Source organism: Mustela putorius, unplaced genomic scaffold (assembly GCF_011764305.1).
Source record: "Mustela putorius furo isolate JIRA1106 unplaced genomic scaffold, ASM1176430v1.1 tig00003903_pilon_pilon_pilon, whole genome shotgun sequence".
NCBI classification, from domain to species: Eukaryota; Metazoa; Chordata; class Mammalia; order Carnivora; family Mustelidae; genus Mustela; species Mustela putorius.
Genome location: NW_025422051.1, coordinates 3702455 through 3715767, shown reverse-complemented (window position 1 = coordinate 3715767; position 13313 = coordinate 3702455). Strand labels below are relative to the sequence as shown.

The 13313-nt window shown below is 38.3% G+C and overlaps 1 protein-coding gene across 1 annotated transcript in view; it reads left to right on the top strand.

Moving 5' to 3' along the window:
* The window catches only part of RP2 (RP2 activator of ARL3 GTPase), a 50603-nt gene that overhangs the window by 17389 nt on the left and 19901 nt on the right, over positions 1 to 13313 (top strand). The window contains exons 2-3 of the mRNA XM_004754970.3: positions 2222 to 2887; positions 7387 to 7501. Coding sequence (XP_004755027.1) covers positions 2222 to 2887; positions 7387 to 7501 — 781 coding nt within the window. The remainder of the gene's footprint in view (positions 1 to 2221; positions 2888 to 7386; positions 7502 to 13313) is intronic.

Sequence of the window (13313 nt, the reverse complement as noted above, 5' to 3'; positions counted from 1 at the left end):
TCAGAGTAGTGTTTTTTCAAACCCTTCAGGGCATAATAGAAAATTTTGTGTGTGCTGGGGGGCTTGCCACAAAATCAGGGTAAATGTTATTCGTGAAGCTTTCATTTCTTTGGTGTGTGTACATGTGCAAAAATACTCACCAGTAGTGGTACTGGGCTGTGTTGAAGAATCTGCTAATGCACGTTATAGTCCAAAACAGTCGGAAAACACTGACGAGAGAACTAAGAATCATTTTGGACCCACCCTTCTGCCAACAGCTGTTGAATTACCGAATTGATGGATTCTACTTCCTCAGTATTTCTCAAATTTATCCCATCTTACTCTTCTAGCCACTGCTGACAGCAAGAGTCTCAGATCCATGCCCACCTCCTTATTCTTACAGAGTAAACTTCCTGAAATGTAAATTTCTCTTATTTAAAACCCTCCTGTGGTACCCTATTGCCCACGGATAACTTCCAGGCTTTGTAATATGGCCCCTGCCTATCTCTCTAGCTTCATCTGCTCCCATTCTAGTATCACTGGTAAACACCAAACCAAGTTTGGTTTTCCTCATGTTCTCTGAAGAGTTTTATTTTGTTAATTCTTTCACTTTTGCCTGGTGTGGAAAAAGAGGATCTTTTACTCCTACCTGTTTTATGTGGTGAACTCCAGCTGGTTCATTCTCACTTTGTTAGTAAATTCTTACACCCTACCTCCTCCACCCCAGGTTTCCTTCCTCTTTGTTTCCAGAATATTCTAGGCATCTTGCATTATACAGCCGAGTTGTTTTTAAATCATCTGTTTAGGTTAGTGTTTACTTTTTTATGGGAAAAGCTGGTCATACTCACGTTAGTGCCTGAGAGATTATCTGGCTCATATTGGGTGTTCAGATGTTGGTTGAATGACTGAAGATCTGGAAAGTTCAATTGCCTTTCCAAGATCATGTTGCTCATAGGTGACAGAATTAAGACTGGGAAACAAAGTGCCTCTTTTATCGCTTCATGCTACAGACCAGTACTCCTTCTAGTACATTATGTAAAACTGGTTAAGTACAACATTTATTGTACATTACTGAATAAGCCACTTTAAGTTAGTGATGGTTGGGATGCATAAATTATCCTTTGTGAGTAATCAAAAATTTACCTACTATATGGGAGTCTGTTTCTGGCACACAAATAGTTTTATATGAAATATAGTATTTGCAAAGAGGTAGAACAATGCAAGTAGACTAATTTGGAAAAATTAAAACGGCCTTTCTGTGACTCTTAGAGGTCAGTTAGAATTTTAAAATATATAATGTGACAAATTACAGGCATAGTGTTTAAAAGGTTATGTGTGCTTTAGTTTAGAATATCTAAGGTTGGGAATGGTGGCATTTGAAGAATTGCCTTGTAGGAAGAGCTTAATAAATATTCAAATCAAATTTGCAGATGGGAGTTATGCCATATAGTAATTCTTGTGCCTTCAGGTTCTTCCATTTTCTGTAGCATATTGCAGAAATCAGTCGGGGCTTAGAAACCAAGACCCACACATCCGTTTATTGAAGGATAAAGAAATATATTTCAATCTGGGTGTATTTCCAATTTCAGAAGGTTTAAAATTTTTCACTCGTAGAATTTAAGAAGCAACACAAATGAACAAAGGAAAAAGGCAGTCAGAAGACTGGACACTTAAATATAGAGAACAAACTGGAGGTAGGTAGGGGGATGGGTGAAATAGGTGACAGGGATTAAGGAGGGCACTTGTGATGAGCACCAGGTGATGTATGGAATTACTAAATCACTACACTGTACACCTGAAACTAATATAAAACTGTAATGTTAATTATACTTGAATTAAGAAATTTTAAAAAGTGAAACATCAGAAAAAGGGTCCGAGCTGAAATATTCCTTAATATCATCCAAAATGTTGTGTGCGTGAGAATGTCCCCAACTGTTTCAAAAATGTGTTTCTATAGTTGGTGTGTTGAAACAGGATCCACACAATGTCCACACATTGTTTGGTTGATACGTCCTTGAGCCTTTCTTTATCACAGTTTCCTCTCCCTTTCCCTGCCCGCATTCTTCTTAACTACTGGAAGAAATAATTTGTGCTTTTCATTTTCTTACTATGTTGCAAAGTCGGTGAGAGTAGGAACTTATTATTTTAGCACCAAGAATTGGGCCTGGTACCCAGTAGACACTTGACTAATAGTTGTTGAATGATGTTAGTAATACTCAAGGCCTGTGTTTTGTCCCTGCAGGTTGATCCAAAAGACTACATGTTCAGTGGCCTGAAGGATGAAACAGTAGGTCGCCTACCTGGCCAAGTGGCGGGACAACAGTTTCTCATTCAAGACTGTGAGAACTGTAACATCTATATCTTTGATCACTCTGCTACGATTACTATCGATGACTGTACTAATTGTGTGATTTTTCTGGGACCTGTGAAAGGCAGTGTGTTTTTTCGGAATTGCAGAGATTGCAAGTGTACGCTAGCCTGCCAACAGTTTCGTGTGCGGGATTGTAGAAAGCTGGAAGTCTTTCTGTGCTGTGCCACTCAACCCATCATTGAGTCTTCCACAAACATCAAGTTTGGCTGCTTCCAATGGTACTACCCCGAGTTAGCGTTCCAGTTCAAGGATGCGGGGCTGAGTATCTTCAATAATACCTGGAGCAACATTCATGACTTTACACCCGTGTCAGGAGAGCTCAACTGGAGCCTTCTTCCTGAGGATGCTGTAGTTCAAGACCATGTTCCTCTGCCTACTACCGAAGAGCTCAAAGCTGTCCGCGTTTCCACAGAAGCCAATAGAAGTATCGTTCCAGTATCTCGGGGTCAGAGGCAGAAGAGCAGTGATGAGTCATGCTTAGTGGTATTATTTGCTGGTGATTACACTATCGCAAATGCCAGAAAACTAATTGATGAGGTAAGGAGAGAGAGAAGAGAGACAGACACACACACAGATAGGAACACATCATTGTCTGGAGAACTTCTGTTCTTTTCACAATTGGCAATTGGCTATTCACAATTCACAATTGGCTATTAGGAATATAGGCAATCCTCAAGTTCTAGTCCCTTGCCCCCTGCAGATATATCTGTAAGCTAATTGTTTGGCCCTCAAAAGATTTTCCCACAGAAACTTCAAAAAATATAAGTCAGTAAGCGTTTATTAAGCACTTACTATGTGAAGAGTTACTTCTGTTGCCATATTTCATCGACTGTAGGATGCACATTTGTTTTGCACATTTTTGCTCATCCGAAATGTGTCTTAAAAGTGATGGCAACTTAAAGCTGATGACCTAGGGTATATGCTGGAGATGGAGATACATGGGCAAAATTCTCTGCCCTCAGAGAACTTCCATTCTTTCTAATGAGTGATTTCCAAGGAAGCTTACAAAAGTAGTATTGCACAGTAAAGCATGAGCTTATTTAGTTGGGAATACTTATTTGGAGTTTTAATTGGTTGGAGGGCAGTGGGAAAGACATTTAGGAGTGCAGCTTTCGGCCACTGGGGCAACTGTGAGATCCCCCTCCGCAGTATTTCCCTTTGCTCTGTTGCTACATGAAGGGGAGATTGGTGCGTAAGAATGAGGTGGGAGCTGGAATAGCAGAGGTGGTGGACTCAGGAGCAGGGACTCGGTGAGTTTGGGACTAGAGAAGAGTTCTTCTAGCAGAAGCAGCTTCCACTGGAAAAATAACTGGGGACATAGAGATGAGGCATTCCAGAAGCACCAGTTCCTATGTTGGAGGGCACTCCAGTGGGGAGGCGGTGGTGGGATGTATTGGTCACCCATTAATCAGATGTTCTTCAGAAGGAGTAGCCTGTGGACTCTGAGGAACAAAATGGGGGTTTTAGAGGGGAGTGGGGGGGATGGGTAACCCCAGTGGTGGGTATTAAGGAGGGCAAGGATTGCATGGAGCACTGGGTGTGGTGCATAAACAATGAATCTTGGAACACTGCATCAAAAAACTATGGTGGCTAACATAACACAATAAAAAAAAAAAAAAGAAAAAAAGAAAGTCAGGCTTCCAGAAATGAAAAAGTGAATGGAAAACTCCTCAAGTCTCCTTTTGAATGGATTTTTTAAAAAATTGTAACTGTTCTGCCAAAGGAAGATTATAGGGGGAGAAAAAACTAAAAATGATCTCCTCTCTGTAGCTATATATCCTACAATGTCGAAAACCCATGTCTGAAATCTACAAAGTATATCTGAAGTCTAGTTTTCAAAACAACAGAAGCCAAAGTATAATTTGAAGACTGTGGTATTTTTGTTGTTGTTGTTCATGCTAATCTGCTGAACACATTGGTAAGATATAGAAAAAGCACTTCTGGCCTTTGAGCTATCTAATCACATGTTAATCCAACATCTGAAAGGTCAGCATTTTCATTTTACATCATGGTGACTTAGAAAAAAATCTATGTACAGTATTCAGGTGATATAATTATTCAGGTTAAACTCCTTTTTGGTAGGAATTGAGAAGTGGACATAAAGAGTATATAACATGTTTAAATGTTTTAAAAAGGCATCAAAATGAGCACTCTTTCTTTGTGGGTCATCACATGTTCTTAATCTTTTAATTTTTGGTGTCTGATGCGTGAAATGGCAGCGTTGTGTGCACTTAAAAACAACATGAGCAGGAAGAATGATGGTCTTTAGACGTCCTTCCGGATTACAAGACATTGTATAACAAAAATGTAATGACAGCAATAGTAATAGCTAACACTTACGTAGTGTTAACTGTGTACCAGGCATTCTTATAAGGGATTTAAATGAAGTAACTCAATTTAGAAGAACCTATGCAGTAGGTGCATTTATTCCCCTTTTTACAGAGGAAAATGAGCCACGGAGAGAGTAAGCAATTTGCGAAAGGTCACTCAGCGTAAACAGCAGAGCCATGATTTAAATCCAGGCAGTCTGGCTTTAAACCACAGTCTGAGCCCTTAAGCATGATGCTAATCTGCCTCAATGGGAAAGGAAGGTTGATGAGGGCCTGGGGGAGCAGGAATGACAGAGAACAAAAAGAAGAAAATGCAAGTGCACATGAAGAGGGTATCAAAACATGCTAAAAGATCACTCTCTTACACACATATTAAAGGAGAGCTTACCTGTGTTTTCAAAAAAATGAAGCTCACGTTCCCAGGAAAAGATGCATAGGAGCTATTTAATACTGAAGTGGGGAAAAAAAAGAAAGAAAACCCCACCCAAAACTCAAGTCTTTCTCATATCACAACCTGAATACCTTAAGACAGCTTCGACTGGAACTGTGATTGCTGACTCTGGTTTTGTTAAACCCTAGGAGTATCATAGAATTTTGTTTCCCATTGTTTTTATAAACTAAATGTATCATAATAGTTTTTAGGTAGGAAGTCCGGAAAAGCTGGATAAAGCAGAAAACACAGTCCAAAGGGAATCAAGAGAAGTTACTGGGCCTCAGTTTTCTCTCCTGAAAATCAGATTTCTTGCTTCCTCTTAGCTACATCACAGATATGCACAGGATAAATTAGAGTAAAAGTAGTTTGAATTGGTCGGAAGTAACATATTGCATAATTTAAGTTGGGTAGTTACTGCTATTTTCAAGTCTTTAGAAGTAGAAGAATTTCCATGAAAAAGGAGTCTCCAGATAGCTGCAGTGGGATATCAAAATCGATCAAGTTTTATAATTCAGTATTTGTTTTTAGGTAACCGTATTCTGAATTAATCACCTTTTGTCAGTTTATGTGTCTAACTATAAAATCAGAGGTAGTGAGCCATCTAGAAAATTAGAAACAGGTAAAGGATTATTTCTGATATTTTAAGTAACTTCATAGTCATCACCTGGCAGTGGATGTCCATGCAATTTTTTGCTACCTTTGTACATATGTTTCTTTTTTCTGAGGCAGCACTGAGGCCTCTGAGAAAGGATTTGAGTTTGAATCCAATTTGAAGGAATGGTATGGGATAACGTAGCTGATTGGACGAAATACTATCAGCCATTAAAAATAATTTTATAGTGGAATAGCTGGGAAATATTCACAGTCAAGTAAGTGAAATTTTTAGAATATTATATAAGTATCCAAATTTTTTTTTTTACGAGATCTAAGTCTGGAAAGATATATATACTAAAATGTTAGCAGTTGTGGTTATTCTTAGGAGTTGGATTAAGAGCAGGATTTTCTTTTCTTTTTGTGGTTATATGGATTTTACAATGAACATTTGTTATTTCTGTAGTGGGGGAAAAAGACAACTGGGAGGGTAAAAGGACATATAACCAAATGGCAGTGGCACCTTTGAGTGGTAGCACCTTGGTTCATATTTGTTTGTGTTTTTTCATTTTTCAGGTGCTCTGTGTTGAGCCTATATGTTTGTTACTTTTATTCATTTATTTTGTATTGTGTTATGTTAGTCACTATACAGTCCATCATTAGTTTTTGATGTCTTGTTCCCTGATGCATTGTTTGCATGGAACACCCCGCACTCCATGCAATCCGTGCCCTCCTTAATACCAATCACCCGGCTCACCCATTCCCCACCCCCTCCCCCCTCCCCTCTAAAACCCTCAGTTTGTTTCCCAGAGTCCATAGTCTGTCATGGTTATACGTAAAAATCCAATAGGTGTGCTAAAAAAAAAAATCAAGTGGTTGAATACTTCGCATTTTTAAAAATGACTTTCATCATTATTTTAAAAATTAATGTATACTTATCATATAGAATTGTAGAAATAAAGAATGGAAGTGTTTAAAAATCCTCCATAACAAAAAAAAAATCCTCCATAACAAAAAAAAAATCCTCCATAACATAGTATATCTTGAAAAGTCTTTTTAGGAATACTCTTTCATTTATTTTGTCTATTATCAGATTAACTGGGTTCCAGTCACAGTTCTGTTACTTGATAGTTGTCTGACCTTGACTGAGTTTCTTTACCACTCTGTGCCTTCATTTCCTCACCTGTAAAATGAGGGTAATAATAGTACCTACCTCATGAGAGGGTTAAATGTGCTATCCACGTTAAGTGCATAAAACTGCGTGGCGCACAGCAGGGCTTCATAAATATGGACTATGACTATTGGGCTATACTATATATATTTGTATCATGCTTTTCAAAATTATTATGTAAGCTTTTCCCCATTGTATTATTTGTTATGTTTAATGAACTGTGCTATTTCATCATGTGATAAATGTCCCCTAGTTTACCTCCTTAACCATTCCCTTCTCGTTGGACAAACAAACTAGGCAGTGCACACTAATTCTTACCCAGAACCACCCTTCTGGAAAAATCTTGTGTATGTGAAAACTTGTCAGAGCAAAAGCCTTGAATTAGAGGGATGATTCAAACAAAAATCAGCATGCTGCGTCTCATTGTATACAGAAAAATACTAGAAAAAAAAATACTGTTTTAATCTCAGAAGTTCATTTTAAACTCTAAATGAAATTTTATTTTCCACAGATGGTCGGTAAAGGCTTTTTCCTAGTTCAGACAAAGGAAGTATCAATGAAAGCTGAGGATGCTCAAAGGGTTTTTGGGGAAAAAGCACCTGACTTCCTTCCTCTTCTGAACAAAGGTACATTCTGGATGATTGGTGTACTTGTGTGTTTATCCTCTTGACATGTGATTCGATCTGCTCTTGCCTTTAACATTTCTCTTACCTTGCTTTCTCTTTCTTGCTTGTTTTATGTTTTTTTCCTGTTACTATTCAAAAATGTCAAAATTTCATATCATTCAAAAATTCCTACATAACTAGGCATTAGGTTTTCTTTCCTATTTTGTCATCTTAATACTTAAAAGTCACACTCGATTATTATGTATTTTTGTTATTTTAATTATTATTTTATTGTTGTTATATTATTATACTATAATGAGTGTTCCATTCTCCCTGCCCAGAGAGAGTTACAAAGCACTTCATAAGGATTCTTTCTGCCTTCAGTGGGTTTTGACCATACTGGAAAGGAAATAAGAAATATAAATAAAATGGTATACTATTTTATGTATTGAATGTGATTGATTAACTTCTCACACATAATTAGAATTGTTTTCCCCAGTGGGCAAATGCCACCAACAAATTTGAGATACTGGAAATACATCTGCAAAAAGAGGAACTGGAATTCATGTGCCCTCTGGAAGGGTTACATCTGTCTGTATGTGTTTGAAGGTCTACTGATTCTAGAGGATAAAGTTCTGGTTATGTCAGAGCAGGGACATTGTTTGCTCAAGGTTCACCAGGCTTTTCTTTACTGGCCTGAACAAATACATAGAGTAATACACAATGCTGATTGAGTATACCCTAAAAAGGTGGCACCTCTGCATTTACACGCTTTTTATGTGTGAATTATAATCACTGTAAAACCTATATGAAAGTGGTGGAGGAGGGGCACCTGGGTGGCTCAGTCAGTTAAGCATCAGACTCTTGATTTTGGCTCAGGTCATGATCCCAGGGTTGTGAGATCGAGCCCCATGTCCAGCTCTGTGCTCACTGGGGAGCCTGCCTGAAATTCTCTCCCTGTCCCTCTACTCCCCTATGCTTTCTCTCTCTAAAATAAGTAAATATGTCTTAAGAAAAAAAGAGAAAACATTGGAGGCTTGTTGGGATCATTTTAATAACTAATGCTGGGTATGACTCAGCCTTCATACAGTATTTCATATACCTTTGTGATTATTGCAGCAGTATGAAGGACTTGCTCTAACCCAGTAAGTGAATCTCCTCTAGAATATATACTGGAAATTTTGACCTGGCTCCTTTGTTTAAATTGAAGTATAATTAACATACAGTGTTATAATTAGTTTCAGGTATACAATGTTATGATTCAACAATTCTATACATTTCTCAGGGATCATCAAGATAAATGTACTCTTAGTCCCTTTCATCTATTTCAACCCTCTCCCCACCCACCTCCTCTCTGGCAACCACCAGTTTTCTGTATTTAAGAGTCTGACTTTTTTGTCTTTTTTTTTCTTTGTTTTGTTTCCTAAATGCCACATATTGAGTGATATCAGATAGTAGTTGTCTCTCTCTGACTGACTTATTTCACTTAGTATTATACCGTCTAGTGTCATCCATGTTGCAGATGTTAAAATTTCATTCTTTTTTATGGTTGAGTAATATTCCATTGTGTGTGTATACACACACACACACACACACACACACACACCTTCTTTATCCATTCATCTGTAGCTGGACATGGCTTGACTCCAAAACTTGAGTTTTATAAATAATGCTGCAGTACACTTAGTGGTGTATATATATATATCTTTTCAAGTTAGTGATTTCACTCCAGTATTTGTCTTTCTCTGACTTGTTTCACTTAGCATTATACGCTTTAGCACCATACATGTTGTTGCAAATGGTAAGATTTCATTCTTTTCTATGGCTGAATAATACTCCATTTTACACACACACACACACACACACACACACCCCACATCTTATTTATCCATTCATCTATTGATGGACACTTGGGCTGATTCCATAATATGCCTGTTGTAAATAATGCTGCTATAAACATAGATATGCAAGTATCCCTTTGAATTAGTGTTTCTGTATTTTTCAGGTAAATATCCAGTACTGCAATTTCTGGTTGTAGGGTAGTTGTACTTTTAACTTTCTGAGGACCCTCTATATGGTCTTCCACAGTGGCTGTACCAGTTTGCTTTCCCACCAACAGTGCGTGAGGGTTCGTTCCTTTTTCTTGTTTTTGATTTTAGCCATTCTGACCGATATGAGGTGATATCTCATTGTGGTTTTAATTTGCATTTCCCTGATGATGAGTGATATTGAATATCTTTTCGTCTGTCTGTTGGCCACCTGTATGTCTTCTTTGGGAAAATGTCTCTTCAGGTCCTCTGCCATTTTTATTTATTTATTTTTTATTTATTTTTTTAAAAGATTTTATTTATTTATTTGGCAGAGAGGGATCACAGTAGACAGAGAGGCAGGCAGAGAGAGAGAGAGAGAGAGGGAAGCAGGCTCCCCGCTGAGCATCCTCTGCCATTTTTAATTGGATTATTTGGTTTTTTGCTGCTGAGTTGCATAAGAGCTTTATATATTTTGGATATTAACCCCTTATCAGATATTCATTTGCAAATTTCTTCTCCAATTCAGAGGTTGCCTTTTTACTTTGTTGCTATTGTTTTTCTTGGCCGAGGAAACATGCCTAGAAAAATGTTTCTGTGGCCAATGTCAAGGAAATTACAGCATATATCTTCTACTACTTTTATGGCTTCAGGTCTCACCTTTAGACCTTCCATCCATTTTGAATTTATTTTTGTGTGTGGTGTAAAACAGTGGTCCAGTTTTATTCTTTCGAAGGTAGCTGACCAGTTTTCCCAACACCCGTTGTTGAAGAGACTGTCTTTTCCCCATTGTATATTCTTGCTTCCTCTGTCACAGATTAGTGGACTTTGTTAGTGTGAGTTCATTTCTGGAATCTATTCTGTTTTATTGCTCTATGTGTCTGTTTTGGGGCCAGTACCATACCGTTTTGGTTAGCTGCAGCTTTGTAAGGTATCTTGAAATCTGAGATTGAGATACCTCCAGCTTTATTCTTCTTCTTCAAGATTGCTTTGGCTACTCAAGGTCTTTTGTGGTTTCATACAAATTTTAAGGTTATTTGTTCTAGTTCTGTGAAAAATGTTGTTAGTATTTTGATAGGGACTACACGAAATCTGTAGATTGCTTTGAGTAGTATGAACATTTTAACAATCCAGGAGCATGGCATATCTTTCCATTTGTTTGTTTCATCTTCAGTTTCTTTCATCGGTATTTTAGTTTCCAGAGTACAGATGTCCTGGCTCCTTTGATACAGCTGTTTTGACATGGGAGCCTTCTGATGGATCCTTGAAAACAAGCCTTTAGGGGCGCCTGGGTGGCTCAGTGGGGTAAGCCGCTGCCTTCGGCTCAGGTCATGATCTCAGGGTCCTGGGATCGAGTCCCGCATCAGGCTCTCTGCTCAGCAGGGAGCCTCCTTCCTCCTCTCTCTCTCTGCCTGCCTCTCTGCCTACTTGTGATCTCTGTCTGTCAAATAAATAAATAAAATCTTTAAAAAACAAAACAAAAACCAAGCCTTTAAACTCTCAACAGGTTTCAGAAATTGAATCCAGTAAAATTAGGATGTAATGGACATCCTAATGTGTGTGATTAGGGAAATAGGTATATGAGTAGGTGTGAATTAATGATTTATGGGCTCATGCAATGTTAGTGGAGTGATTTCATAGAAATGCTCCAACGCCAAATATAATACCTTTGTTTAAGTAACACAACATTCCACATGGAGGAAGTAAAAGTAGAACTAAAAAAAAAAGTAGGGGCGCCTGGATGGCTCAGACGGTTAAGTGTCTGCTTTCGGCTCAGGTCATGGTCCCAGGGATGGAGCCCCGCATTGGGCTCTTTGCTCAGCAGGGAGCCTGCTTCTCCCTCTCCCTCTGCCTGTTGCTCTGCCTATTTGGGTTCTCTCGCTCTCTTTGTCAAATAAATAAATAACATTTAAAAAATTTTTTAAAAATAGAACTAAAACCAATGGGCAGATGTTACAGGAATTTCAGCAAATAAACATCATATAATTAATTTTTAAAACCAGAGATATCCATAGGAAGTACTCAAAAACTAAGGAGGTCATACCAAAAGGTCACAAGGAGCAGGCTTAAATCCTATCCCTTGGCCAAATTTGGGATAATTTAGGCATCACAGAGAATAATGAAGAGAATTGATTTAACAACAGAAATCCATGCATCGATAGTGATAATAAAAAAGGGGGGAGGAGGAAATAAAGGAAAGATCTTTTGCTCTTTACAGAATACTGTGAGCTAATAAATGTAGAAGGAATGATAGACTTTGGAAAAACCCAAATTTGTGATTTCCAAATCCAATCCAATCCACAGTAATCATTAATTCAGGTAAAGATTATGAGTGGATGCTAAAACTACTGGGGTAAAAGTTGCTAAGAAATAGGATATTTGTACATTCTCTTTCAAGGGGGAAATGTACCTTTGCAGCAGAGATTTGGTGATCATTCTCCTCAAACATAGCATCACTGAAGGCAGGACAGCCTGACATTATGTTCCTCCTGATGCACTGTGGTAAGAAATACACAACATCACCTGTGAAGAATTCTTCCCCAAAATACTTAATTTGAATCTAATCAAGCTAAGACTTCACTTCTAGTTTATCAGAAAGAAAGGAAATTTAGGGACATGTTGAACACACTATGAAGAAATGATGACTCAGATCCAAAAAGAAGACATTCGACAAGACAACTGGCTAGGACTCTTTAGACAGTGTCCTGGAAAACAGACAAAAATGACAGGAGACTATTGTGGATTAAAAGAAGCATAACAACTAGGCACAATGAATGAACCTTTATTGGATTAGGATGTGGTGAACTCTAAAGCTGTACAACATTTGGGGGGAAAATTTGGGAAGTTTGGAGATGATGTTAGGGAATGACTGTTAGTATCCTTAGGTATGATAATGGTATTATGGTTATGTAGGAGATTCGTGCTGAAGTGTCATAAAGTCTGCTACTTTCAAATGACTCAGCAAAACCAAAACAAAAGTATGTGTAGTGTGGAATAAAGCAAATGGGGTCAAATGGTAACATTTGATGGGTGTAGGTGAAGGGCAAATGGATGTTAATGTTAGTCTTTCAACTTTTCTTTTTTTAAAGATTTTGTGTATTATTTGGGAGAGAGAGAGAGAGAGAACACAAAGTTGGGGGGAAGGAGCAGAGGGAGAAGGAGAAGCAGACTCCCTACTGAGCAGGGAGCCCAGTGTGGGGCTCTGTCCCATCATGACCCCATCCAAAGGCAGAGGCTTAACCGACTGAGCCACACAGCGGCCCCTCAACTTTTCTATAATGTTTGGAATTTTTCAAAATAAAAAATAGGGGACAATTTTTTAGCTGTCCAATATTGCATTGACTGATATGGAATAGTGAGTAGGCTCTCAGTGAAAATATTGTAACAGGACTTGGGTCCATTGGGACCTTATCTAAAAATGGCCATCAGTTATTCTAAGGAGGGTTTCTCAACCTCAGCACTATTGACATTTTAGGACAGATAATTGTGATGGAGGAGGCTGTCCCATGCATTACAGGATGTTTAGCAGCATCCCTAGCTTCTGTCCCCCAGATGCCAGTAGCAAACACCCCCAGTGGTGGCAACCAAAAATGTTTCTAGATATTGCCAAATACCCACTTGGAGGCAAAATTGCTCCTCGTTGCAAGCCACTGTTCTGAGCCAAGGGTGTACTTTTTCTTTCAAAACTTCACTTTTATGTCGAATACTTTGCACCTCAGAGTCTCTAAATTTTCCTCTTCAGTTAAAGCAGTTGCATGCAGTTACTTGCTTGCAGTTAGTAAAGCTTTTTGTCTGCTTGGTGAGAA